Source organism: Anas platyrhynchos, chromosome 18, assembly GCF_047663525.1.
Source record: "Anas platyrhynchos isolate ZD024472 breed Pekin duck chromosome 18, IASCAAS_PekinDuck_T2T, whole genome shotgun sequence".
Lineage (NCBI taxonomy): Eukaryota > Metazoa > Chordata > Aves > Anseriformes > Anatidae > Anas > Anas platyrhynchos.
The window spans coordinates 9,437,954-9,463,419 of NC_092604.1; the positions used below are offsets into that span (position 1 = coordinate 9,437,954).

Sequence of the window (25,466 nt, forward strand, 5' to 3'; positions counted from 1 at the left end):
AAAAAAAAAAAAAAAAAACAAGCAACAAAACAGAATTAGGTAGGTAGTAGGTTTTCATGTTGGAGGCATTCTTTAATTAGTGGAACTCAGTTGTCCATAGAGATGTGCCAGTTTGCTGGTGTCTTCCTTGAGCACCTGGTGAAGTCAAACAAAAGATTTCAGTGACCTTGGATTTGGCTTTCAGTGTAAATAATAACTTCAAGATCAGAGCTGTAATGGTCTCAACGACAAGTTAAGTGGATCTCCTCAAAAAAAGAAATAAATTTCTTCAGTTTCAAACCTGAACCTTCAGAAAATGCCATGGGCTTTCCATATTGTCATTCCAGCTGGTGGCTAGATGGTAGATCGGTGTGTTTCCACTAAACACATGGGAAGAGCTATGAAACTGTCAGCCTATTGGTTGGCAGGTTTAGTCTAGGTTTAGTATTTTGGTATTTTAAATCACTATTACTATTTTAGTTTTCCCCCAAAAAATAAAAAAAAAAATATGACTACATGGCTATTCAGTGAACTTGAAAAAGGTAAATTTACTTGATTTTAAAATCTATACTAAAATAATTGAGAAGTACAAATAAAACTGATAAAATGCATATCACTATCAGGTATTTTACTGTTGTATCTTATCATTACATATTAAAAATAGAATATTAGATTTATTTGAAGCTGTATTTTTAATAATTATGCAGTTGGCTTAATTAAAATAAAATCTGTCTCAGTGCATTGAAAAATTACTGTTCTTTTGTTTCTGAATACTATTTTCTGAACTTTATTTCTAAAACTGCAAGTTTGATTCAGTGTTTTCAACTAGGTCAAAATTTGCATTTTTTAAATAGCTGCTATATAAGAGAGTTGCAGTTCTTTTTACTAAATACCATTACTACTGCTTCACCCATCTGTTGAATTTTATTGTAAGTACACTGTAAACCAAATATAAAAATTACTTATGTAAAACAAAGTCAGAAGACCATGAGTTTTCAGAAGAGTACTTAGCACACACTTAATTCCCAATTAGGCCACTGGGACTAAAGCACAGGCTTAAAAATTTAATCCTGTGTTTAAATATTCTCATAAATTGGATTGAATTTAAGCATATATGTATTTGTTGTCTTAAACTGTAGTCTGTGCACTGAATTTCTGTTACTTTTTTACACGTTATGCTGTGCATATCAATTTGCTTCTCCAGGACAACTGGTAACTTAAAATTTGTGTTCATTTCTTGTCACTTATATATAAATTTAATGAACTTTGTACAAAAACGTCCCTGTATTCTTACTCATGTTTGCCAAACAGTGTCCTTAATGGTGATAAAACAGATAAAAAGGCTTGCTTTTTGCCATTAAGTCTGCAGTGCCATTGATGGTGGTGGTATTGATTTCAGAAAGGGCAGAATTGATTTAGGATTGTTAGTTGAAAGGTCAGGTAATAATTAATGGTGAGTATTATCTAATATTAACTAAAAATGAGCTGGAATTAGGACATGCTGTGATGTCATGCAACTTCAGCATGCCTTAGTTTCCTCCCTGTAAAATGAGGTAACATGAACGCACAGGGGGCAGCAAGACTCAATAACTTTGGTCAAAAAGTGTTATACAATCCCAAAGGAGCAGTGTTTCCTGTTCTCCAGTCCTGACTAGAACTTTAAATCTGCATCTCCTGGTGTTCTGTGTATTTGATGTCAATGATAATATTGCATTAGCACAGTTTTTTAAATATAATTCTTGCATGATCATTAAATGATCCGGTGAGTCACTTCCTTGAACTGCGTATTATCCTGCACCTCCAGCAGTGCAGTTCAGATGCTGTTCAGCAGGTGTAACTTTATTCAGTAATTATAACTTTATAAAAAGTGAAAAAACACCAGCAATCCCTTGAGTTACTATTTCAGTAACATATTTCATTAGTATCTTTCTTTCTATCTCTGTTTTTAATATGATCTTTGCCAAATGTATTCTTTTTTATTCAGTATTCTCCCCTGCTCAGTCTTTGCTTTTTGCTCTGCTTGGCCAAAAAAAAAATAAAAAAATCCTAACAACAACCCCCAAAAACCTACAACTTTTATTTTATTCAGTGACCTTATTCCAGTATGCAGCTTCTGTATTTTTTTTCTTTTTCTTTGTTGCTTCCTTTTTAAAATTTAACCTCGTGTCTTTTTGTTCTTCCTTCTTCTTAGTTTGCTGTGGGCTACTGCTAAAGGAAGCTGTTGCAGACAAGACAAAACTTGGAGAACTCGTTAAGCCTTATATTGACAATGGATACCCAGGTAGGGCACGTTGTTGTCTCATTAAACTGTGGTTACAAATTTGTGGGAAAAGATACATCGTGAGTGAATTTTTCTTGCACAGATTGTAATCTGAATTGCATCAGGCTTATCTAGAAGTTGTTTAATTCCTTCAATTAGATGCGACTTATTTGCACTATGTAACATAAGTTAGATTTTTAATCTCTTCAATATCTTCAAATAGTTCACCGTTCCAGTGAAATTCAGTGTTTTTGTACACATTCCAAAATTTCAATTCCATGGTTTTTATTTCTAAATCAAAACCAGAATTCTGATACAGACATATGATTTAAAAATGTTTAAACTGCTTTTTGAAGCACAGTATTATGTTTCATTTTTATTTCAATTCCAAGAGCTCTGTAATAAAGACTACATACTTTTATATAGAGATTTTGATTTGCAGAATGCTACTGTAGATTCATCCAGTTTCACACAAGTATTTTTAACTCAAAAATAAAGTTTTTTTGTAATTCATTTTTATCAGCCTTTTTGGTTGTAGGAGGGGAGTACCACAAAGAATATCTAAGTATATTTTGGTTTTGGATGGCTCTGCAAGTGACTTCAGATAAATCATAAATACTGTAAGCACCTTAGGACAACAACTTAAACTTTTGTGTTTGTTACTTGTTTTGCACAAAGATAGTTCTCTATGGTGGATATTCAAAATCAAAAAAGAGCTATAGTTCTAAAGGATAGGTCATATTTCAGTAGGGTTCAAGCATGTTTATTTTGCCATATTACAATGGCCTGGAATAGGAATTTTTAGTCCTATTTCTGGCAACAGGCCACTGACAAAACTAATACAGGGAGATGATCTTGCTGAAAATTGAGAAATCTCAGTTAATCTTCAGTATTAATGGAATTTTGAGCAAGTGCGCTGGACAAAGAGAAATCTTCATTGTCTTGATTTTTGGCAAGAAAAGCCATTTGGTGAGGTGAAAAGCTTGAAAGTCTTTTTTTTTTTTTCATGATAGCTTAATTCTGCAACTGAATTACACAGATCTGAAACATGAGCCTATAAAATTAACTGAGGTTCCCTTGATACCATACCAAGAGATTCAGTACTTTTCTAAGCATTTCAAAAAGACCTTTGGCAGCCTGCAGCTTTGGGTATTCTATCCCTCCATCAAACCACAAGGTAATACATTTTATCTCTAAACTTCATCTCTAGAGAATGATTGCACTTATTCTTAATACAGTAATACAGCTAGTTCAATGCGTTAATATTTTGTGGCAGCCACCATATTGCAGGACGAGGAACTGATGTAGGGACTGTGGGAATGGAAATCATGAATCTCTGCAGCCTAAAACAGAGGACCTGGGTCCTCTATTACATAGGCAGAGACATCAATGAGTAATGGGCTGTGAGCAACTGCCAGTTTTCTTTTGCTCATGAATTAATGGCTCATGGCTGCCCTTTCTAGGTGAGAATTTCAGATTTAGAAATCTACTAACCAGCTCAACTAACCAGAATGCCCATTGAGCTCAAAGTCAAGCAATCTTAGCCTTTGTTAATTGTGATGTGTCCCAGGCATGGAAATATCTTCTGTATGTGTGTAGTCCAACTGATCTGAATGTGGCTACTTTTGTATGCAGTCAAACTCGCATATAGAGAGCATCTTAAGCTCTGGACCCATGCCTTTTTGATGGTATCCATTAATTTCAGAATCTTATGTGTACAGTGTAATTTCACTTTATTCTCATCCCTATGGAGTAGAGGACTGCCACTGTAAATATCTCCCTCCCTAGATTTCAGTTATGGTCGAAATGGGAGTTTGGATGATCTGCATATTCAAAGATGTGTCTTTTAAGAGCTTTCTTTGCTAAAATGCTCTGTATGTATTTTATGAAGTTCATCTTAACCACTGAAGTTCCTTGAAGGAAATATCAAAAGCATTCCCAGTGGAGTAAAATAATTGTGCAGATTGTAATGTTTAGCTAGTCCTAAAAATATGCACATCCTCAGTCCAAAGGAGCTGCTTTTGTTTCAGGAAAATGAAATTGAAGTTGTAATTCCTTTCTTCCTCCAAATTAGAAATTATCTCAGATTTAGATGAATTTTTTAATATAACACGCAAGGATAAATCTGTATAGTGCTTCTGCATGTTAATGGGAGGCATAACTATATTTCTGTGCATTGTGCTAAAAAAAAAGTCTCATTGTTTTTGTTCTATGCACATATATTTTATGTGGTGAGACATACTACAAAATTAATGGATAAATAAAAATAAATATTCTGTAACAATGCCAGAAATAATAAGTTCTGTCATTTTGCTAATCCTCTTCTCCCAGGAATAACAAAGAATGAATTTACAATAGTAAACACTAACAAGAATTCACTAATACCCTCACAAGAGCCTTGGAGAAAATGAAAGAACATAGTGTACTGAGAAGGAAAGATGGGCAAAGAATCCTTACTGTAGAGTCACAGCCAGGTTAATACAGAGGAAAGATTCTTGTGGTATTACTGACTACATTCAGTTTCAAAAAAAATCACATTTTATTAATCAGTTTAGCCAATAACAGTAATTCAGGACAAATACAGACTTTTGCAGTGTTATAACTGTGAAAGCAATTAGAACTTCAAAATTTTAGTTGCTTTTCTAGTTATGCACTAAGTAACCTTAGTACTTCCTTTGGGCAAGGAATCATGGAAGCGGTAGCATCGCAGAATACCCTTGAAACAACGATAGACCACAAGAAATGTGGCGCTTAAATCATTGCTAGTCAAAATCAAACTAGTGCCATAAAATCTAGAGACATGCCTCATATATTCTTAAAATGCTTGCTCTGGGGACTGATCTCAGTGTGGTTTCCTTTCCTGTGGACACAACTGATTGCGTACAATTAGTCATTCAAGATATGCCAACAGGGCATGTCATGGTGTCATAAAAAGGCTCAAAAACTAGCTTATTCAGATCTAACTCATTACTGAGTTACTGAGGCTGTGCACAGTCTATTCTGTTCTAGTTCTGGTTGACTAACTCAGATCTTTTCTTGTTTTTGGGATTCACAAACATTCTGTGTATTGTTTTCTTCCTGTACTGCTGCTTCATGTATAGTACATGTATTTCAAGAACAGCCCAGACAATTCTATTATTCACCCCAGAAGGCAACTCAGTGCATTCCCATTTTCCGTATTTTCTAGTGTTTGTTTTCTCATGAAGACCTTAGCTCTTGCTTTACAAAATTTCCCATTTTTAGTATGGTGATTTATTTTGCTTAATGAAGGTAGCACAGGCATTTTTGAGCCCATTAAATTTTTAATTCCCAGAACATCCTAGCCTACAGTTGGTGCACACTAGATATTTTAAAATGTGTTCTCAGTTAAAAGTTCAGCAAGCCGACTGCTTTCTGTCTGTCAAAAACACAGATTTCTTCCTTGGACAACTGATCTGAAATGCACTGACTTTCCTTTAATATATTGTGGTTTTCACTGAACAGTGGGCAATTATTGCTAAATATACTCTGGGCAGAAAATTACCAGCCCTGGAATCTGATACCAGTTTTCTGGTCCCTAACTGCAGTTAGTTTAAATCTCGGTCAATAAAGCTGAATTTAGCACACACCGTTTGCTTGGGCAGCCCAGGAAGACTAACGTTTGGAGTAAGAGGCGACCTCAGCGACCTTTCCCAGGCAGTGACCCTTCTGCAGGCAGCAAGACAACTCACATAAATTAATTCACTCAGTCTGATTCCTACTGAAATGCGGTGAAAAGACTGTTCTGCAGACTGGTCCTCCCCTTCGAGTAATTCAGGACAAATGCTGCATGCGTACGTAGCCCAGACACAGGCCCCACTGGCTTGATGAGGACCTCTATGCAGAATTTGTGTATCTAGATTGCTGTAATTCTGAGGAAGGCTAGCCTGCATTCTGGGCTGGTCTCATCTAGAACATGGGCACATATTAATTTAATGTTCCATCTGCACTGTCTACATTCACCTTGTTAAAGATGTCTGCCAGAATTTGATACCTGAGAAGACCAAAAAAAAATGCAGAAAGCATATCTTTTTTTTTGTTTGCTTGTTTGTTTTTAAAATGTCCCTGGTGCTTACCCCTTGAGATACTTGCATTTTATTAATGAAAATAGAAGCAAAAGCATTTTGGTGTCGGTCAGTTGAAAAGAAATTTGCATACCATTCTATCTGTTCATTTTTACATGTCTTTGTGGTGAAATAGCATGGAGTGATCACTGCTAATTAATACATGTTTGCAAGGCTGCAATAAATGAAGCCAAGAAAAAATGAAATGACAGGACAACAGCATGAAGTACAGAAAGAAAAAAAAACAAAACAAAACAATCCTGAAACAGAACGATTCTGCTTTTCAGCTGGGAAAACTGCCATTAGTTTGGGTAATGTTTTTTTTTCCCACCAAAATGAACATTCAGGTAGTAAAGAGAGCTGATTCATGGAAGACAGATAACGTTGCACTGTTTGCAGCCTGTTAGAGCTGAACACACACAATCTGTGTTGTTTTTCCCCTTCCTTTTTCTATTTTTTAAGTAGTAATATCTGAAGCTGTCCCCAATGGCAGTCTTCATGTGGGGGGTAAAATCTGGAATTCCATAATTTCTACTATTTTCTAATAAAAACTATTACTGTACAAATGTGGATTTTCCCACCTATTTTAAATGGGAATGGTTTTAAAGGGGTGCTTTTTGGTGTAGCCTCTGAAAGTTGGGGTCCCCTGGTGATTGTGATCACAGTCTCACTGAAAGCACTTGTGGGTTGGTTGTTTTTTTTTTTGACATCAAATTAATATTCTCATCACTAAGTGTGAAGTAAAGATTTGACAATAGAGCAGCTTCCTCTTTGTTTAAAAACTTGCAAAGAGTTTCAGAGTTGAAAGGCTGAGTAAATCTTTATATCTGAGGAGGTAAGCTTAGTGTTATTTCTTGTTTTTAACAGCGCTGTACTGGCGAGCTGCAAGCTGTCTGAACATTGGAGAGAGACCCTTTGGGAGCTCCATTGGTTTTCAGCAAGTCTTTGCATGCAGTGTGTTTGTACTAGCTGAAGACAGCGCATGGCTCTCTAAATAATTTACAAGTTGATTAATAGACTCACATGGGTATAATTAGAAGAGGGAGAGACAGCAGCTACAGTAACGGGTACAGTGCTTGGGGGAACTAGAGACTTTATTTTTTTTAAAGAAACTTTCTAGGGTGCTGGGCGTTTGAAGATAAGTTGGGAAGAGCTCAGTGCCTCTTCTCTTTTGAAGTGGAAATAGGACAGTTTGAATCCGTCGAGTTTAATTTTTCACAAGCTTTAGGGGCCCTGCAGTGCAACTCCCTTTTTATTATTGAAAAAAACTCTCCATTTTTCTTTCATTTTTCACACACATGCACACACACACGTACGTATGCACACAGAGTCCAAACAGTAGCTAATAAACAAATTGATTTTCTACTTTAAGTTAGTTTTATAATGATAGCAAATGTTCATCTATATATGCACCTCAATCACAAATATACTATGTAAAGTTACAGACATATTTATGAATATACCATACTTTAATTTATGCATTTTTAAGAAACCTTCACCTCTGTTTGACAATGCTTTTGAAGTAGCTCCGTTTTTCAAGTCAAACTTTTGACTTTTCCTCTGGGACTGCTACAAAGGTTTTTTTTATGGAAAATAGGTAGCAGACTTTTTTCCTACTAGGAGAAAATTGGTGGTCAAGAGAACAAAATAAAATTTAAATATATATGGTTTTTTTCTGTTTTAGGTGTCCACGTTTTAATAAAAGATGCAAGGTCGTAGAATAGAAACTTTTACATGAAGGAATGTAGACAGTAAGTTGTCATCTTTCCCAAATTTTACTTCTTTTTCTAATGTGTTGAATCACTACAATATGATAAATTAGAGCCCCCCATTTCCTTTATTTGAAATTCTGGAATATCTTTTCTTTACTCTGCACAACATGCAAACAATCAAATTGTCACTTCTGGTTGCCAGGTATTCAGGGCTGCAGTGACACTGGGGAGACTCGGTCTGCAAAGGTACCTCTAAAGACCATCCCATTTACGATTAAAACAGACACACACACACAAAACACCTTGAATCCAGATCAGAAAATATCTATACAGCGTGTGTGATTTTACGAGGCTAGAGAGGTGTTTTTTGTTTTTGTGCAATTTTGAGGATCATTCATTGGATGCTATGGTCGTGCCTAGGTAAATTTTGCCAGTCTCCTGGTTTCGCAGCATTGTTCACCGTTCTTATTTTCACTGGAGTATCACTAGGCTGTTATTAGGCATTTAATTCACAGGGGTAGTGACGCTGGAGTCTGGGTTTGCAAGTGGGAGTAAAACATTTTGTAGGTTACAAAGTACCATGCCCATGGTCCCCGTTTTTTGTCATGGGGGAGCATGGTGCACCACCAAAGTGCCAAAAGGCCCTCATGGATTTGAGTGAAGCTGCGGCCCTTTTATTTATTTTGATCTCTATTGCAGACAGTCATTTGGAAAAAAAACTTGGAAATGTTTTATTTCCTTCCCTGCTACTTTTCTTGCAGCACTAGCTCCTGGGCAAAAGGCTTTGATTCTGTTTGTGGTTTTTTGTTGTTTTTGTTTGCAGTTTGGGATGAGGAAATCACATGAGTTTTTATGAGATAACTGGAAGGGAAAATACATTGGAAGCATCCCTTTTTATGGTCTTCAGAGTTTAATATCAAATTCTGGCTTTGGCTCTAATTCACTGGGAGCCATCCATACAGAATCAGGCTCCTGTATGAAATGCTTTTTTATGACAAGCAGAACATTTAACGGCTCTTGTATATCACTTTATATTTTGGAAACATTGCATTCATTCACCGTTCTCTACGTAACCATAAAGTGAGCCAGGGTGATGCTAGGTTTACTGTGCCCTGCTAATTTGTTTGGGTTAGAGGGCTGAATGTCCCTTTAATGTGGATGGTAGGCACTGGGGGGAGCAGCAAGGGGAGATGCAGGACTGTGACAGATCTGGAGTGCCTGCTGGCACCAGGCATCACTGATAAAGGACAACAAACCCTGTAACGTCCTCTCTTCTCATCACATGGTGAGTCAGTACTAGGTATAGAAAGCCAAGATGTTTTTTCACCAACATTGTCAGACTAAATTTCTTCTTTTTTTGAATATTATCAATGTAAAAAGGGTTTTTATAGGCCAAATTCTGTCCTGTCACAAGCCCTGTGCTCTTCAGTTGAGCTGAACTAGTTTAAAAATAAGGAAGAAATAGGGATCTTTGATTATACTGGAAATGATGCATTCCCTGGGTTAGAACTGTGCTTGCTGTCTGGTGTTCAGCTCTATTCTCTCTGCAGAAGCGGAAGGACTAAAAGCTAGTAGTCAAAATATATGCTGTGCTGCTACTTCTAGAAACTTTCAGCTTAGAAACATACCTGTGAGGTAATTCAGAGTAGCTTTTGTTTTGCAGGTGGGTAAACTGAGGCAGAAAACCTAATTCAGGTCAAGCCTTCCTGCAATCAGTGAGCGAGCGTGGATGGGAACCCAGGTGTGTGGATCCTGACCTTAGTGTCAGCCCACTAGATCATCCTGTGCCTCCTGGATAGCCGGGGTCATTAAGCAAATACACAGACGCTGAAAACCTTGCAAGGACTATTTTTAGAGGGGAAAATGCCTTTTTTTTTTTTTTTTTTTTTTTTTAATACCGGGTGCTGAGTTTGGACTGAATTTCCGTTGCTGAACTGAAGATGCCACTAACAGGTAAAGCAGTGCAGGGGGCTGGATTCTTACCTCGTCACTGAAGGGGAACAGACATAGATTCCTGACTCTCTGCTTTGATAACTGTGAGAAAGAATGATGTGCTCCTATCACTTCAACATCCATGTCTGAAAGTCTTAATTTATCACAGATTGTTTGATTGATGCTTTGGGATCGTGTATATCTGCTTTAGAAACGTTGTTGGCATTTCTCCTTAGTACAAATAATTTTTATTTTAAATGACAACAAACGTTGGGGGGAGGGAGGAGGGTAGAGTCTTTAGTATATTAGAAGAGGCAGAAATACCTAAAATGTGGACATCAGACATTTTATCATCGTTATTTTGCTGCATTAAAATAATCATTCCAGTTCTTAGGGGAAGTCAGCAGTGCTGTAGGTATAAAATGAGCAAGCAGCAACTATTTCCGTGCACGTTTTCCATCTGACGAGATTATTAAACACGCGTTGCAGTGCTTTGCACATGCCACGCCGGTTTTTATTTGTTCCAGCGCCTCTTTATGTGCCGGCCCCGAGAGAAGAAGAGAGGCGGCGGCGGCGGCCGGGAGCTCGGCGCCCGCGATTTTCGCGAATAGCCCAGACCGGGGCCGATTGGAAGCTGCTTGCCCGGCCTGGCCATGCCGGTGCCATCGTGCCCGGCAGGTGGCGGCACACAACCAGCGAGAGGCCGGGCCCAGCCGGCCGGGCTCAGGCGATTCCCCCCCGGCCGAACCCGGGCGATTCCCCCCGGGCCGGGCCCTCACCGCCGGGCCGGGCCCAGGCTCTTCTCCCCCGGCCAGGCCCAGGCGCTGCCCCGGGGCGAAGGGCGGCCTCTCGCCGCCAACCCCCCCTCGCTTTTTTTGTGGGGTTTTGTGGTTCTTGTTCTGTGCAGGAGTCGGGATTTGCTCTGAAATAAACAAATAAAAAATAATAAAAAGCCCGTTTTCAGGCGTCTGGTGCACTGGCAGGATTTAGTTAAACTATTGGTCAGATTTACGTGGTGGTGAATTGCTGCGAAATCATTTTCGAATGCATTAGAAATAAATCGAGGCAATCTGAGGGCTGTAACGTAGGCAAGAAAACAGAATGCTTCTCTGAAAGACCCAAATAAAATGAGCCAATGTGAATAAAGCTGAGTTCATAGAGCAATAAAATAACCAAATCGCATGCTTTGCTAATTTTAGGATTGACAGGACAACCCAGGAAAGTAGCCTTTGGCAGTAGCTTATACTCAGGGCAAGATGTTAACTGTCAAGTACTGGGATCAAGCCTCAGGCATCTGAATTAGCACTGAAAGTCTTCAGACCTAGCTAAAAAAAAATCTGCAAGAGAAGTATAAAGAGTGAACGGACAATATTGTCTAAAGGACCTTAAACTTTTTATAGCATGAAGCTGACAATTTATACCTGCAAATGCATTTATGCTGTACTTTGAATCAAGGGTTTATAACATCGGAGAAGTGAGTCAATACCCATCAAAAGTCCGTTTTAAAGGGAAGTATATGGAGGAGGAATCAATTTAAATATGATAATTGTATAGCTTGGAGCACTGACAGCATTGAAGCTATTGGAGAACAGTGCCGTGTAATCTCTCAAGTACTGTTTTTGCCTTTCAGACTGTGCCTTTAATGTTCTGTTACTTTTGTCTTGAGCAGATGGTATGATTTTGTCAACTGATTGCCTGATAGGGTTTTCTATTAGTCGTGCAGATCTATGGGTTGGGCAAGAGCTAATAGGCCACACTCCCATGAGTTCATGAGGAAGTACTTTTCAATGAGGAGTACCTTTTACTTGTGAAAAGCTTTGAAGCTCTAGGAAGTAAATTTATTTTTAAATGGTCTGCTGGAAGGTGCTGATTGACAGTCATGGAGACAGAAAATCTCTAGGTGTCTATGCAGCAGTTCCAGCACGAGCAGCAGTACTTTAAGCTTCTGTTCCCTGTGTCCTGCCTGATCTTACCCTTGAATTGATTAGATCACTACGTAGCTCCACAGATGCTAATTCAACTGTGTAGTCTAGCCTATTAATGTGTCCGAGACAGGCTGGAAAATAAAGGAAATATGTCGTATGGTACTGACATTAGGCAAGAACATATGCATGAATGAATTGCCTTTCTATATGAGGTTGATTGTGGCCCTGTTCTGCCATGTATGCTGTTTCTGAGGCTCACCATGAACTTGGTCCACAGCTACGTACATTGCTCTCAGCATTGGGTATCGTAGCTCAGCTGCTCTGCAGAATTACTTCTGAGGGTAGATTTTACTCCTGTACCTGGATTTTGCTCCTTAATAGAGATGTGCTGCCACATTTCCTAGTCTGGCTATCTCTTTGTAGCAAATTGTAATTTTTACAAGAAACTTATCTTTGGACCTCTCTAATGATAAAGTAAAACCTCTCTAGAGCTTCATTTCCCCAACTTTCAGAGTTGGAAACTCACAGAAGCTTATGTTGAAAAGGAATTGATTATTCAAAGCTCTTGTGCTTCATAATCTACTTAAAACGTGTAGATTGACTGTCTCATCAGAAAAGCTGTAAATTTTGCTTTGCTATATAGCCCTTTGGGTCATGTGCTAAAGGCCAGGAGACCTATGGCTAGTTACTTACAGATTGTGTGCCACTCCAATTATAGGTTATTAATTTTCCTTGCATTCCAGAGACAGTTCCACATGAGTGAAAAGGAATACCATACTGCACAGTTCTTCATTACCTACTCTGTCTATACCACAGCAAATACAAATAATACTGATTTCTTTCTTTCCTTTTCCCTCATTTTTTTTCTTTCTGGTCTGTGGAAGATGTTTTACAGTTTTAATGCAGCTGTTTTAAGTGTGACTGTTCCTGTTCAAGGGCAGCTGATGTACTTTGTAATGCCATTGAACAGCCAACAAGCTATGTTCCCCTATTGTGTTGAAGTGATAGGTATGTTTGCTAATCAAGAGGAGAGCAGAGCTTGCTGTCTGACTTGTTTATGTTTTATTTCTCACCATCAAGCTTTAGAGGGAGGCACAGAAAATATGTAAGCATCTATATTATTCAGTGATGTATATATGTACATGAGTGTACAAACAATCTGAAGTGCACTGCTGATACCTTCTAGTCAGTTGTCACTGAAATTAGCAAGGTATCAGGGTTACCACATATCCCCAGTACTGCTCAAAAGAACCAACAACCTGATGTGGTGTTAGCTAAATTGTTGATTAATTGTTACATCATCTTGCTAGATTTTTTTCCTCTTTTGGAGGAAAAAACAAAACCAACAACACGGTTGCTTCTCAGGCTTCACAGAAGACTGATGGGAAGTGATCAGATGAGGAGATGTTTCCTGCTTTCCATCACAATTACGTTTTAATTTCTTGTAGATATTTCTCCTAGCCATATGCAGATTGGAAGCAATTTGACTCCTGGAACTGGAGAACCTCCAAAGATGGAGAGCGTGCTGTATCCACTTATTTTTCTCTGCCATTCCTGGGGCTTAAGTGCTTGCCCCGATTCCCTGTTCATCTGACAGAGAACGTCAGCTCTGGCAGAATCCTGCTTTAGTGCAATTTTACGCATGGGTTTGTAGGACTCATTCATCTCCCTTGCAGAGATGTCTGTAAGCATTCTGAAAATGTTTAAAAAATCACATCATTTGGCATCTTTGTCAATCTATGTTAATGATTCCAACAGGAATCATGATAAAACAGCACACATCAAGATAGCAAGTTTAATGTTACAGCCAGAAATTCATGAGTACCAGGAAAATTCCACCAGTCTTTGTATGGAATACATTTTGGGGAAAGAGCAAGAGGGATTTTTTATTTTTTTCCTGGCATGTCTTGGTTTAGTATTAGTTCTTGTAACGTGGAGGTTGGGGAGAAGAACTGACCTGTAAAGAGCTCAGTTAATTCTCCTCTTATCCCCAGCATGTCTGCCTGCAGCTCAGGTCTCATATAGCCAGATAGGCAACATCTGTCTAATAATGTTTCTGCCTGCTGCTAATTTTATGAATCCTATTTTTAATGGAATGCCTAGTTTTGCATTGCCATTTTACTCTCTGTCAAGTGACTGGTAATGATTTTATTCAATTCCTTTTTTTTTTTTTCTTTTAGCAGATGGAGAACAGTGCTTTCCTTAACTTGGGTTTGATTATTATTTTTTAATAATGTGAAGCAGGTATCCTCAATTAATACACTAATCTGTCTTCTAATTAATTCCCTGTGGTTTTCCTCTGTTTTTGCTGGTACACTGAGTTCTGAGTGCAATTCTGTAAACTCAGTAATTTGATTACTTGAAGGTGAGGTAATGAATTTCACGATAGAGGCATAAGTCTTGAGGAAATGTTAAATTTCAGGAAGCAAATGGATTCTATTATTGTGGTTTAAAACCTGCTTGTATCCAGGGTATAAATGTGCACTGACAATAATATACTCCACTAAAATACAGGCGTGTTCCTGTCAGCTAGTCCTAAAGCGAATTGCATTGTTAGGAGTCTGACGCATACACTCTCCTACAAGAACTTGTTGTATTTTTGTATGCAGATGCAATGGCAGGGTGAGTATCAAAACATCAACATCCCGTGATGTGGATTTATGTAGCATTTTTTACTGCTTGTTTCCAGGAGAGGCAACAGTGTATTAGACATACTGTACAAATAAAGAGAAGGGGCTCTCATTGCTTCTTGCAAATTGTTTTGGCTGCTTCTTTGGGAAGTAGCTTGAGGTGATTTTGCTGACCTTTCTTCAGTTATTTGACTGGAAACCTAATACATTGCAAGATCTTTGGAAAATTTATAGTCACTCTTGTTGAATGAGATGAATTCTCCTATTAAAAAAAAAAAAAAGAGATGTAAATTTAAGTATCTTGATAAAAATATTTTTACTTATGAAGACTATAGCGGAAAATATGCAGGATACCTCCTCACTACTGTGTCTGAATAAATACAATTTTAAAAGCTGTAGAGTAATTGCAAGCCTGATCAGAATCTTGCTGTTGTTACTCTCTTGTCCTAAAGATAAATAATAATAGAGGAAAGAGAACTTTTATCTCTAAAATTATGGAGTCATCGGTGTAGTAATTACAGTAGTTGAAATACATTTTACAAATTTGTTTTCAGTCATAAAATCTTCAAGCCTTTGGGCAAAATTGAGAAATATCACTTCTAGCCTGCTATGGTAGAACCATTATGGTCTCCTAAGTTAAATACAGAGTGCTACAGACATTTTTTTCCCTGTTTTAGGATTTCTTTTACACAACTCAGGTCATTATTTTTGCATTTTTATAAGATTATGTCACATGCTTCGATGTGACATCAGCTGAGGATGGCTAAGAGAAAAAGTACATTGCAAAGCTATGGGAGCATCTGCTTTTACCAAATACTTTGCTGTAGTCCTACAGTTCCTTATGATTTTGGGGTTTCAGTGATAAATCAGTAAACAGACACAGTCAGCAGTAGTTCCTCTTTCCAAAATCTGTCACGTGTAAACATGTTTGTATTTTTTTGTCTTTTAGTTCATGTAGCAGTCTCACCAGAAAAAGGTAGCGTGTAACCTCCTTAATTTCAGTCTCAGCATACAAAATAAACATCATCTTTCTAATCCTTTGCAGTCCCAGACAACATTGTTATGAAGATCCTGGCAGATCGCCTAAATGCCCTAGACTGCATGACCAACGGTTGGGTGCTTCGTGGCTTCCCAAGAGACATAGAACAGGGAGAAGAGCTGCAAAAAGCACGTATTATTCCAAACAGGTAAGGTACATATTTAGCATGTTACATATATGACAAGTCTGTGGAAAGACACAGATCTTTGCTGACATTATATAGGCCGCTGCATCTTATTTGTTTATTCCTTACACATCTGGAAAAGGACTCTTATCCCTGGAGAGTGGGAAATAGAGCACTGGCCTTACAAATCCACCAGGTGACCAAATTGTGAAAGAGAGAATTTGTTCTTCTGGTTGTTTGTCTCAGTTACCTCTAAAGGCAATCCATAAGAAACGGATTAAAGTATGGATTATATCAGAAGGTGTATTTTATTTGCAGCAGGAAGGGGATCTACATCTTCTTACTTAAGCATTGGCATAATATCATGGAAATATATTAGCACTGCAAGGAGCTCATTATGAGACTTTTGGGTTTTGTGAAATAATTAAAAACAACATGAGAATTATATTTTATTTGAGCTATAATGAAGTGTTCAGAAATGTAATATAAGAGAAATGAGCATCAAAAGAGAGCTGTTATGACATCCAGGCAAATAAAATGGGGTTACTCTTCACAGCTAGTCCAAAGGTTGCGAGCATTTGAAATGTTGGCCTACTCATCAAAATCGAAAGTCTTTTCCATTCCCCTACAGGAGTTCTTGGTTTAGTCCATACCACTGGCTGACATAACATCCACTCCAAAGCTGTGCATTGGAACTTTATGGTCTTTATGTTTTCCAAATGCTTGTCCTTAAAAGGGTTTAAGTTGGGAAAGGTACTCTTCCTGTGTCTTCTCTACAGCTGCCTTCAGCCTGCCCTCCGCACCCTCACGCTGCCTATACAGGGTACTGTTTACAGTGGATAGATGTAAAGTGTAAGGTTGAGTTGTAAAGAGAAAAGAGGAGAGTGAAAAAGGAAGGAGCGAGCAGTTCCTATATCAAGCCTTGAAAATTAAATTATGTGAAAATGGCAGTAGCCTTTTATTGAAAGTAATTTAAAGTACATCCTAAATAAGAGTCTACCTCATGAAAAAAAAGAGAGAAGGAATTTTGATAGTTATGCTAGATTCAGTTAAATAACATTTCCCATGGATTATTCTTCATATGCACTTAAAAAGAAGGTGCTGAGTCCCTAAACAAGTATCTGAGTACATGAGATCACTGTGAATACTCATGTGTGCTCCTTTGCAGGATCGAGACCTCATCAAGTGAGGAAGAACAACTTGTTATAAGATCCTCTGTGTAGAAATTTTGCACTCATCCATTTGCTCAGCTTCCATTTTCTTTAAAGAGCTATGCACATTCATATCTGAGTTAAGAATTTGGTCCCCTCTGTTTTACATAGGGGTTGAAGTAGGGGACAAAAACAGACATCATACTACCTGATTGATTTTGGAGCTGTTATTTTCCATGCAGCTGAAGTAGTAGGTGTATAAGGGAGAGAGGGTGATTATAAACAAAAGGACATATTGCAGCATAGGATAGCAGGGCAGTAATTCAGTTGCAGTTGTGATGCTAGTTATAAAACACTATCTGCAGAGGTAGTGTTTCTGACATCAGGAGAAAACCCTGATAGAATTATAGCCTTGAAATCAATCTGGGAATAGGATGCAGAAATCTATAAATCAGACATAGAACAATCTACAAAGTCTCATTTTTAGGAGGACTCTGTTGATGAAATTAGATTAAAATAAATTTACATATATATCAAGTTTATTATTAAAATCTAGTCACATCAGTAAACAAAATTATTTGTGAAAGAGTATGTTACTCTGTGTTTTGAACTCAAAGTAGACCTCTTTGGCTGATCAGAACACAGAGTTATTGTCTGGTTGTCAAGTCATAAATCTATTCCTTAGAGCTAATAAATGGTTAGTGTTCAAATACTATGTTTTATCTGACTCCCACCTCATAAAGCTAGTACACATAATACTAAATTATACAGCATTGAGCAGGATCAGTCTCCTGACTCCTCCATCTTATGAAAAGAAAAACAAAGCTAGTAATTGATGACAGAAAAGAAGGAAAATAAAGTTATTTGAAAACAAACAAAATGGGCTATAAAGTTTGTTAAAATGTAATAATAAAAAAACCTCATACAGCATCAGCCACTGTATCCAAAGACCTGCCCTGGAACAAAAAGGAAAATAATTCATTTTCCAGTGAAAAAGTAAGGTATAAGGTTTTCGTTAAATTAGAATTTGCAGAAGAGCAAAGGCTTGCTTACAGACTGGTGCAGGAAAACCTGCCTTGTATCAGACAAAACCTGTCTCCCAAAGAACTACTCTTCCTATACTGAGAGGAGAGCCATGTATTGCTTTCTGTGTTCCTCCCCATGAAGCAGTTATCGCTTAAGTGGACAGGATCCTAATCGTATTGAACTGTGGCAGCCTTTAGGGCAAATAAGAAGCTGAATCTATTAGTGGTCTCTCAGCTATCTACTGAAAGAACGTCATTAACCACTTAGTGCCTACGGTAAGTGGGAATCCAAATACAATTACAGGTTGGCATCTGAAGCTCAGATCTTGCAAAGGACTGAATTCAGTTCCTCATCCAAATGAGTGTAAATAGATATTTTAGCTTTTTTTTTCATTGTTAATGTTTAAGCAACAAGCATTATATATATATAACAAGAAATATATAGCATAGCGCTGGGTAGGTCTAATATGCAGAAAACTCTTAGTATTTTGCAAGATCTTTCTTGTCTCTTATTCTCTCCCAAACATAGTTAAAATCAGATTTAGCAGCAACAGTGTCATCTGTTGTATATCTCTCGTCATTAGCTTCAGCTGGTTCATGACCAGCTGTCTGCTGGTTCCAGGCCAGTTTAAGGCAATCAGCAGTTTACAGATTCCCTGAGCCAGAGGGTCATCTGGACAACTATGTCTAATAGCCCATTTTCCTTGACTTTATAGTCCCTTTTCCACGTGTTATACTTTTGGCCTCAATCAAATCATATAGAAAGGAGTTTTACTTTTTAATTGGGTGTCGTATGAAAACTGTGGTTTTGGGGGGTTCCTTTCTTCTGTTATGAGAAACATTTATAAGCCTTCCCTGTTCATCCTCTTGTAACACTCCTGATTTTATATCCTGTTGTATATTCTGATTCAGCCGTCTCTTTCCTATGCAAAGAATCTTGATGTGTTTATCCTTTCCTTTCTTGGAAGTCATTTCACTCATCTGATTATGCTGTCTTGCTGTTCTGTAGCTTTTCTAGTTATTCTAGCTGTTTCTTTTCTACGATGTGACAACCAGAACTTCACTCAGTTTTCAGGGTAGCACTGCATGCTGGATGTATGTATAGTAGCACAGATGTGTTTATTTTATTTATATCTTTATTTGGATCTCCATTAACGTCTGCTGTTATAAAATGGTTCTGTGATAAATTTTGGAGGAGCGTCTTGCGTGTGTAGATAACAGTAACTACACAGAGTCCCTTTCATTGAAATGATATTGGAAAACTCAGTGAGAAAGAGCCTAAGGACCCTCTAACTCAAGATCTTTGTAGTTAAAATTATAGCGCAGTTTGTGTTAGTTCTCTACAAACTGATAAAACCACTCCTTCCATCTGTTCCAGTGGGGTCTACTGCTAAGGGTGTTCTGGGATTCCCAGTGCCTCTGCTACATCACTTGCATTGTTTTTTCCATCTGTTCTGAATCCAGGGTCGATTGTTGTATCTTGGTATTGATTAATTGTATTACAATAGTACCTACAAACTTCAAACAGTCTCCCTGTGTTAGGCAAATGATGCTGTCAGTCCCCATCTCAGGAAACACAAAAGAAATATGGCCAACAACACACTAAATGGACAAAATTCAGGAGGGGATGGATGAGCTTAAGGGTTGACCTACTGGTACAACAAAAGAAGTGTATAATATATTTCAAATACTCATTTTGCCAATGCTAAAGCTTTTTCTTTCCCATTAGAGAAAACAAACAGCAGTAGCTTCTCCAATACAAGTTTCCAGCTCTGTTTTATTTGGTCTTCAAAAGGATGTGGCTGTATCCCCAGTTACGCGATCTTTTTACGTATTTTTAACACTTCTTTTTCATCACACTACTAAGAACTGGTATTCAAACAGTTTAGAATAATGAAGTTCATAATTTCTGAGACAGAATCTGTGAATATGCTGAGAACAAAAGGGAAAAATCATAATGGAAAAAAAAGATTTATATTTTTTTTAACTATTTGGTCTTTACATGGGGCTTTCATATTTCTGCAGCTGATCCCAGTGTGGATTAGGGATAATAAACAGCCTATTAATGGAGGCCTGAACTAGGAAATGGAGTTTGAATCAGCAGCAAAATTCAATGGCTGGTGAAGGTTAATAACTCCATTACTACCAGCTCTATTTTTTAGCCGTTTGAAGAGCTAGGTGTTAGCCTTATCTTACTCCTCATTAATTGAGCTAATAGAACCCCAGTGACCCTACCATGCTGCCATTATCTGAGAGTTTACCAGACATGGACTGGAATACTTATCACTGAATATGTATTCCTCAGATTCATTTTTTATATCAGAAATATTTTTGTTAAAGATAGGCTGTCTTCAGGTTTCTTTTTTTTCCCCCCTTTCCTTCCTGGCTTCTGTAACAGCTACATATTTGGAAATTAAATGTAAATGACTTAATTAAAATCCTATCAAGGAACAAGCTAAGTCCCAAAATAGTTGCATCAAGGAAACATAATAGTGATTGAATTATTCTGACACGAAAAATCTTACAGGGCATTTTTAAACCTTTGGCCTAATTTAAATGATAGCTATTGTGTATTCATAATAGAGGTATTTTTAATTGATGGCATTAAAAAAATTATGAGTAACAAAGAAGAAATTTTATAAAGGGAAAAATGCAGAAAAATGACTTGGTAATCAAGACACTAAATCAGTACAATACATTTTGCATACACAAGGGACAGGAAGAAACAGGTAAATCCAAATGACCTATGGCTTATTTTTTAAAGAAAGTAGTAAAAATAATCGATTTCCATTTCAATCGTTCTTGATTTTTGTCTCTTCTGATTAGAAACACCTCCTTCTTACTAGAGCCATTTTCTTTACTGTCTGTTGTCTTCACTAATGCTAATTGTTTTCCTTTTTATTATCACTTTGCACATCAATGCTCCCACCATAGGTACGCACATCCTCCTCCTTGAAATCTTCAATGCCAAGCAGACTGGTCCAGTAAAATCTAATGGGAGAGTCACTGGGAGCTAAAGGGGGCAGGACAGAGGATCTTCCACAGATCAATGGTATGCTTATGAAATAGAAACATCATTTGGAAAATGATGTGCTCACCCTCTTAGCTATGCTGACTATACATTAACTGTGTAGCTATGCTCTGGGGGAGCAGAACACCCTGGCCTAGAGACAAATACAAGGGTTTTTCCCCACCAAAATTCAGTATAGATTGTGCTTAGCAGGCATAATGAACAGGTCTTCCTCTCACCTGGACTGGTGATTGACTCGTCTGCTTGATTGCTCCCACTGAGTGAGTGGGATCCTTTTAATCCACGGTTGCTACCCCTGTAGCCTTTTCTGAGCTACAATAATTCAGTCATTGTGTGGTCTCTTGGTGCAAGTCTTTACAGACTTACCTTGTTCATCGACAGGTCTTAATGAAGGCAGTTACCTTTGTTTTCCTGATCCACCTCTACTGCAAGAGGTGTCACTGAACATTGCATAATAGGCAAAATATTTCAGGGAAGCATACTATCCCATTAACCTTTTGCGTAACAGCTGTGCATAAAAAGGCATACATTTGCTCTGGCATCGAGGCTGTATCAAGCAGTCATGCCCACAGGTTACTTTATAGTGTCAACTAATTCTTCACATTTAGTGCAAAAAGCAGCACACACACAGCCTTTAGCCCAGCACAAAACTGACAGAAGCAGCTCCTTAAACAGATTCCTAAGGTTTGGTCGTCAATGGAGAATCCTTATTCTCCGTTTTCCTTTTCTTCCATAGTAGATTGTGCTCTCTTTGCTCCTAAAATAACACTCATCTGAATAGCAAAATCCTTCTATGGACTTTCTGTGGGATGCTGCATTTGCTACCGCAAACATTACTTCGTTTCTTAACTCTGCTCCAGCAAGAATAGGAGGTATATTTGGCTTCAGTTATGGGAGGCAGGTATTATTTTTAGAAGTCACCTCATACAAGCTCCTTTTGATGGCTGGAGTTTGTTTGGTGAAATCCTGGATATAGCAATTAAGGAGATCTCTGATCTCAGCAAGCTTCCTAAGTCTCCAGGAAGAGAAAGAAGAAAAGCTTCTACTTCTAAGCCAAGATTTTTTTATTATTATTTTTTTAAGGACACAAAACCACATGCAGAATCCTTTCATTCCTTTTGCTGCTGAAAGAAGGGATATTTTTCTGCAGTTGCTACCCTTAAAAAAGAAGAGACATTAGGAAACCTGAAGACTTCTGTCCTGTTTTCCTTTATGTTGAAACCATTTTTCTGTAAAGATGCCACGTGCATAAAGGTTGCCTTTCTGAACTTAACACCTAACTAGAAAGAGAAAGAGACAGAGATTTCCTACAAGAAACTGAAGATTACTGAACTTGGTAGCCAAGTTCTGCCGTGGTTGCACTGAAAATCTCCTCCCATATTTTTCAGGAACCTGAGAGCAGGGGTGTCCTGTGGTCGATACCTTAGGAACTTGCGCGTTTCCATCTTGTGAGGGGAGAGTATGTTGATCTGAGAACTGCCTGAAAGAAGAACCAGACTTTTAAAACCCTAATTCACAATGACAACTTTCATGGATCTGATCTCTAAAATCAACAAAGACAGTTCAGGGCATTCACCTGAGACAACTTTTGTTCAAAGAATGAAATAGTCATGGGAAATCAAAGTGTTACCATTTAAATAGCAGTCAGATCATCTAACCTATGCTTTTCCCCTCTGAATTCTCTTTGCTTTGGTGACCCAAACCTGTGAATAAAAATCCTAACAGCATCCCTGAGAGCTTACCAAACTCACAGACCTGTTGTCAGTTCTAAATATTTCTTCATGGACTAAAGCAGTCATTTTTCAAAATTTTACCTTAATTTCATCAGTAGTTTGCACACAAAAAGAACCATATACACACGAGACTTATTTTTTGAGATTAAGGAGCTTTTTGTAAGGGAAACACTTATTTCAAGAACCAACTGGAATCAGAACTTGAAAAATAAACCTGGGGGAGGAAAACTTCAATTATAGTGGTGTGGCAACATTTTAATACACACTGGGTAAAAGAATGCATATTGATAAAACTAATGGGTGTTTTGAATGTTTGAGAACAGTGGATAGAGACAGTATCTGAGAAAGCACAATAGGAAAAGGAGGGTTGGCCAGTGCTGTCAAGCATCTCAGGTGGTTGATCACTTGCCATTTACTTCAGTGGTGTGATAGCAAAAGCTGGCTGAATATTCTCAGTAAATTTAGAAAGGTCACTGTTATATCTGTACATGTTAAAGGTTAGTTTATGAAAATCCATTACTGCATTTGCTGTCTTATTTTTCACCAGGGCAGTCACTTTCAAATACATTAGAAATATGCCTTACCTTTGAACTCTATGATTCCTAAAATTCAAGATTTTTTAATTAAAAACTTAGGACAAGATTGTGCCAGCCGTGCTCTGATTTAGAAGTCTCTTTGGATCTGAGACTAATCCCAAAGTAAGCTGTTACTCAGAGCTAGTGTGGCTGGCAAAATTGGCCCGAGCTGAAAACCACAGGCAGAACAGGCATTATGCTGCTTTTGCTTAGATTCTCCATGCTGAAGATCTGGGAAGACAAGTGCATCAGTCTGTAGCAAATATAATACGGCTTGGGTGATTAAAACTGTCAAGTAATATTGCATATTGAATGGAGACTAGTTTGTCATTACCATGAGGATTAGAAAGTGTAATCTTCATTAAAACATCAGTGGATTTACTGCTGTTTGCCTTGGAACAAGATATTTGCTCAGAATTTTCTAGTAAGTAAATTTAGCAAGTGCAGGGCAATTTAAGAGAGTGGAGCTGAATACTGTCATAGTTTATTCTGCAGGAAAGATGTTGGAATGATCCCCTGTGTCTGATAGGTGCACTGGATCTAATTCCCTTGGTCTGGATCACCTGCAGTCACATAAATGTATTAATCACTATCACTTATGTTGGCGTCCTTTGGCTCAGGTGTAAGTGGTGACCCAGTGTTTTTGTGCTGCGTAAGGATTATAATTTCTGTCCCTAAATGCATTGTGTTCATAAAGCTATGCATTATAAAACTGTGTCCTTTGTGAGGCTTGAAATACATTTTGGGTAAGGCTTTCCTCTGTCCCACAGAGATTTTCATCTTGTCCTTTTCTAACAGGTACTGTATTTCTGAGTTTAGAAAGACCTGTATCATGCTTTGCATGTGATCAAGATTTAATTATATATGTATTTGTCATCTAAGATTGTTCTGATACAAATGCTGATTAATATCCCACTGATATGCACTGCATTGATCCAGAGAAGTCTGATTTTTTGGTAAAACTATGCTATCCGAAGACTATGGTATAGCAGGTTAAGAAATAAGCATTTCATTTAACCTCCAGGAAATGCTGCTACATTTGTGAACATGGTTTATACTGATTTTCAGACCAAGCATATAGGAAGAGTTCTTCCTCATGTATTCAGTGAAATCAGAGGATTTGTACTGGCCTTGCATTGGCCCCAAAGTTGAAGAGAACAGAAACGAAATAGAGAAATCATGTCTTCTCAACCCCTTGAGCCTTCAGACTTTCCAGATTGATATATAATTTTCTTAGCTGTGTTTCCAGTAAAACACTGAGCTATCAAAGCTAAGTCATGGGTATGGCAAACTTGCTGAATTTGTTTAAAAAATTACTTTCTCCTTTGAAAAATGCAGATTCCTCATGGAATGCTGTCTCCAGTTGTACATTTCTAACTGCCATGTATGAGAGCACGTAGATATTACTAGAATAAGAACTTCCATTGGTTTTCATACCACCATTTGAAGTGTAATTACAGCCTGAAAACTTTCTGCTTGTTGTTGTTGTTAAAAAAGTTATTGCCAGTCCATTAATACTGAACCCAAGGTTTTATTAACTTTCAGCGAACATTTGCTGAAATGCGTTTTGTTTGGTGGTTACTAAGGAATTCCATGTATTCCAGTTCTGGGATTCTTCCAGTAAGTAGCTATTACTCAGAAAAAAATCATCCCATAAAATACAGCAAAGTAGTGATGGCAGAAGAGAAGCTTGGACATAACGACAAGGGAGATCTGGGACTGGATTCAGTGCTTAAGGTCTCACCGATGTCCTTCTTTCCATTTGCCTTACAAGCATAGGCAGTTCAATCAGTACAGCTACCAAGTTGTCCTGTCTACAAAAACCTGACAGGAGCTGCTTCTGATCATCTTGTTTTCCTGCTAAGCATAGAGAGCTCGATATTCAGGCTGGATATTTGTTTTTATTTCCTGACTTGCAGAGAATTTCTCCAGTGGTTCCTAAGTTTCTAAGCGTGCTGTCTTCCTCTCCCCCACCCCTACCTGACCCTGCTATAGATCTCAACTGTTGTTTTACCTTGTTGATGTTTTGTCTATATTTGCTTTAACCAGATGCCCCTCTTTGCATGCAGCACTGGGACTCATCCCCTCTTTCCTATCAACAATAATTAGCCTTGTAAGACTAATGGAAGAAATCGTGTCTAATTACCCTGTTGAAGGCCCAATTATGTTATTAACATTTGTGGGCTATAAGCTAATGATGAGGAGAGCCGCTCATTTGCATAGCATTAAGTTAATTGAGCTGGAAGCTATGGGGTGGATAGCGGTGAT

At 37.9% G+C, this 25,466-nt stretch overlaps 1 protein-coding gene across 4 annotated transcripts in view; it reads left to right on the plus strand.

Moving 5' to 3' along the window:
• AK8 (adenylate kinase 8) overlaps nucleotides 1-25,466 on the plus strand; it is a 77,019-nt gene that overhangs the window by 33,756 nt on the left and 17,797 nt on the right. For all 4 annotated transcript variants that reach the window (XM_072025394.1, XM_027470611.3, XM_072025397.1 and 1 more), the window contains exons 10-11: nucleotides 2,171-2,260; nucleotides 15,566-15,707. In XM_072025394.1, coding sequence (XP_071881495.1) covers nucleotides 2,171-2,260; nucleotides 15,566-15,707 — 232 coding nt within the window. The remainder of the gene's footprint in view (nucleotides 1-2,170; nucleotides 2,261-15,565; nucleotides 15,708-25,466) is intronic.